The sequence below is a fragment of the Notothenia coriiceps genome, unplaced genomic scaffold (assembly GCF_000735185.1).
Source record: "Notothenia coriiceps isolate Sejong01 unplaced genomic scaffold, NC01 NC01_scaffold00014827, whole genome shotgun sequence".
Taxonomy (NCBI): Eukaryota; Metazoa; Chordata; class Actinopteri; order Perciformes; family Nototheniidae; genus Notothenia; species Notothenia coriiceps.
The window spans coordinates 1-2,901 of record NW_011347528.1 but is presented as its reverse complement, the minus strand read 5'-3'; the positions used below and the strand labels follow the sequence as shown (position 1 = coordinate 2,901).

General features: G+C 45.5%; 1 protein-coding gene across 1 annotated transcript; it reads left to right on the top strand.

The window, feature by feature from the left end:
* Positions 1-1,549: 1,549 nt before the first annotated feature.
* Positions 1,550-2,087, top strand: LOC104948674 (sodium channel protein type 4 subunit alpha B-like; the record flags this gene model as incomplete). Its single annotated transcript, XM_010774896.1, has 2 exons — positions 1,550-1,748; positions 1,837-2,087. Coding segments are annotated over 2 exons (450 nt in total), but the record flags the coding sequence as incomplete, so codon positions are not given.
* Between the last annotated feature and the right edge of the window lie 814 nt (positions 2,088-2,901).

The following is a 2,901-nucleotide window of genomic DNA, read 5'->3' as shown; positions in this document are numbered from 1 at the left end:
GCGAGATACCGCAAGAAGAGCAGACTCCCGTCGGGGAGAGCAGAATCTTCAGCCACTCCTACTATTGCCGAGAATCCATGCAGGCAGGGGCGGGGCTTTATTTAGCTGGGCCACCATGCGGCCAATCATATGCGAGGACACACTAGGATCATACCATTATGTGAAAGAAGGGTGGGGGGGCGACAGCAGGTGTAGTGGGACAGGCCAGCTGCACAGAAAACCCTCTGTGCAGAGAGAAGCAGCATCTGGCTGCATTTCAATGATATTGGAGAAAGCAAAGCTGAGTGCAGGATTTGTAAAATGAAAATAACCTTCAGAGCAGGGTTTTGTTTTGGTAACCACTCAGGATTTATTGTCAGAGGTGGGAGAAGTTCAGATCTTGTACTTTAGTAAAAGTTCCAGAGTGTAATACTCGGTTACAATAAAAAGTCCTGAATTCAAAATGTTACAAGTAAAATACAAAAGTATTAGCATCAACTCAAAGAACTACCTGCAGAGGGATCTAGATGCAGGTGTTCTTTTCCCCATAGAGACCGCCTCACTGCACATTATCCCTTGCATAAAGATAGATCGTGGGTCCCTTATAACATGTTGTACACGGTAGAAATAAACATTCTGGTCACCTCAACGTCAGGGTTCTTATACATTAAACTCCTATAATGACTTGTTTAAGACTCGTTTTGTCAAAGTTTAGGACTTGGACTTGACTTGAACTTGCCCATCCTGACTTGAGACTTGACTTGGACTTGAGCGCAAAGACTTGAGACTTGACTTGGACTTGAGCGCAAAGACTTGAGACTTGACTCGGACTTGGAAAACAATGACTTGTTCCCACCTCTGGTTGATGGTGTGTTTGGTTTCCCAAAACCTATTGGTTTGTGTCTTAAGGGGGGGGGGTGTTACGGCTGCCGCCTTCCTGGTCATCTTAACTGTATTAACTCTGTTCTGTGTCTATGTAAATGAGCTGTGCGGTTGCCCTGACGTCATTGGCTGCCATCTCCTGGTCCGCCCCCCCGAAGATTGTGATTGGAGCACGCCGGGCCCGACGCACTCCAATCGCAGCGCACAGCCGGCGCACACCTGCTGGAGATGACTTTAAAGCCTGTGACCGACGATCACTCTGCGGGCTCTGTTATGGGAACAGACGCCTCTCGCTACGTGCTCTTCGTTTGTGTGCTAAATCTGTTAACTCGTGTGGTATTAGATTTGTCTTAGCATCACTTGGACTGTTGTTCTGTAGTGTTGCTGTGTTTGCTTACAGCTCCTTTGTTAGTTGTACCACTGTGATAGTGAGGGTTATTTTGTTTATTGTGTATATTCCTTTGTAGTTGATTAGGCTCCCTTGTTTAGAGTCCTCCTTTTGTTTGATCCTCAGTTAAACCAACGCCCTTTTGGCCCCTTTGTTTGTTCCCGGCTGTTTGCCTACCGTTTTGTTTGACCTGCTATATAATACAACTTATTATAATTATTACCATTTCCATACTGGTGTATGTTGCTTTCCTCTTCCCCTAGTTGGGACGTTACAAATGTGTGCCTGTTCTTGCTTCAGGTCCTGAATCTGTTCCTGGCCTTGTTGCTGAGCTCTTTCAGCGGGGATAATCTGGCGGCCCCAGAGGAGGAAGGAGAAAACAACTTGCAGATCTCCATAAACCGGATAAACAGGGCTATGTCCTGGCTGAAGACGTGGGTCTTGGAACAGATCTGGACTTTAATGGGAAAGAAGAACCACGTGAGCCCAGACCTCAGTGGTGAGGGTTTCTCTTTGTTTAAATGTGTGTCATGAGTCTGGATCCCAGATGAGGTCCTGATACTGTGGTATTGTGATCTCTCTGTTAGTGAGGGATGAAGAGGAGGACCAGCAGACCAAGGACTCCTTGGATCTGACCTTCATCATCTCTGAACCCCTCGGCTGTAACCGTGGCAACCTGACCAGCAACTACCACAGCCTCCCGTTGCTAAGGGTCCCCATCGCTGAGGCCGAGTCAGACCTGGAGTCGCGGGACAACGACGACGAAGAGGAGGACGAAGAGGAAGACGAAGAGGACGACGAAGAGGACGACAAAGAGGACGGCGAAGAGGGCTCCCAGGTAATTGTTACTCACCGGTACGGTTTCAGGTCTTCATCTGCATGTATATATATATATATATATACATATATGGACTATACATATATGTATATATATGTAGTGTATACATACACTACCAGTCAAACGTTTGGACACACCTTCTCATTTTAAGTTTGTTATTTATTTAAATGTTTTCTACTTTGTAGATTAATACCGAAGACACCAAAACTATGAAAGAACACATATGGAATTATCTAGTTAACAAAAAAGTGTTAAAAAAATCCGGAATATGATTTTTATTTTAGATTCTTCAAAGCAGCCCATGTTGCCTTGATGACAGTTTGCTCACTCTGGGCTTCTCTCAGTCCGCTTCATGAGGACGTCACCTGGAGTGGTTTTCTATTAACACGTGGGCCTCGTCAAGAGTCAATGTGCCCTCTGAATGTGTTTGAGAGCATCAGTTGTGTTGTGCAGAGGTAGGGTTAGTGCACAGTGGAAAGCCCTATTTGACTGCTGCTGTAATCCATATTATAGCAAGAACCACTCAACTTGAATAATACGTCAGAGTTACCTCTGCTCAGAGGATCAATACATCAGAGTTACCTCTGATCAGAGGATCAATACATCAGAGTTACCTCTGAGAGGATCAATACATCAGAGTTACCTCTGATCAGAGGATCAATACATCAGAGTTACCTCTCAGAGGATCAATACATCAGAGCTACCTCTCAGAGGATCAATACATCAGAGCTACCAGCCTCAGAAACCACAAATTAAAGCACCTCAGATTAGAGCCCACATCAATGATCAGTAGGGATGGGTACCGAGCCCCGGT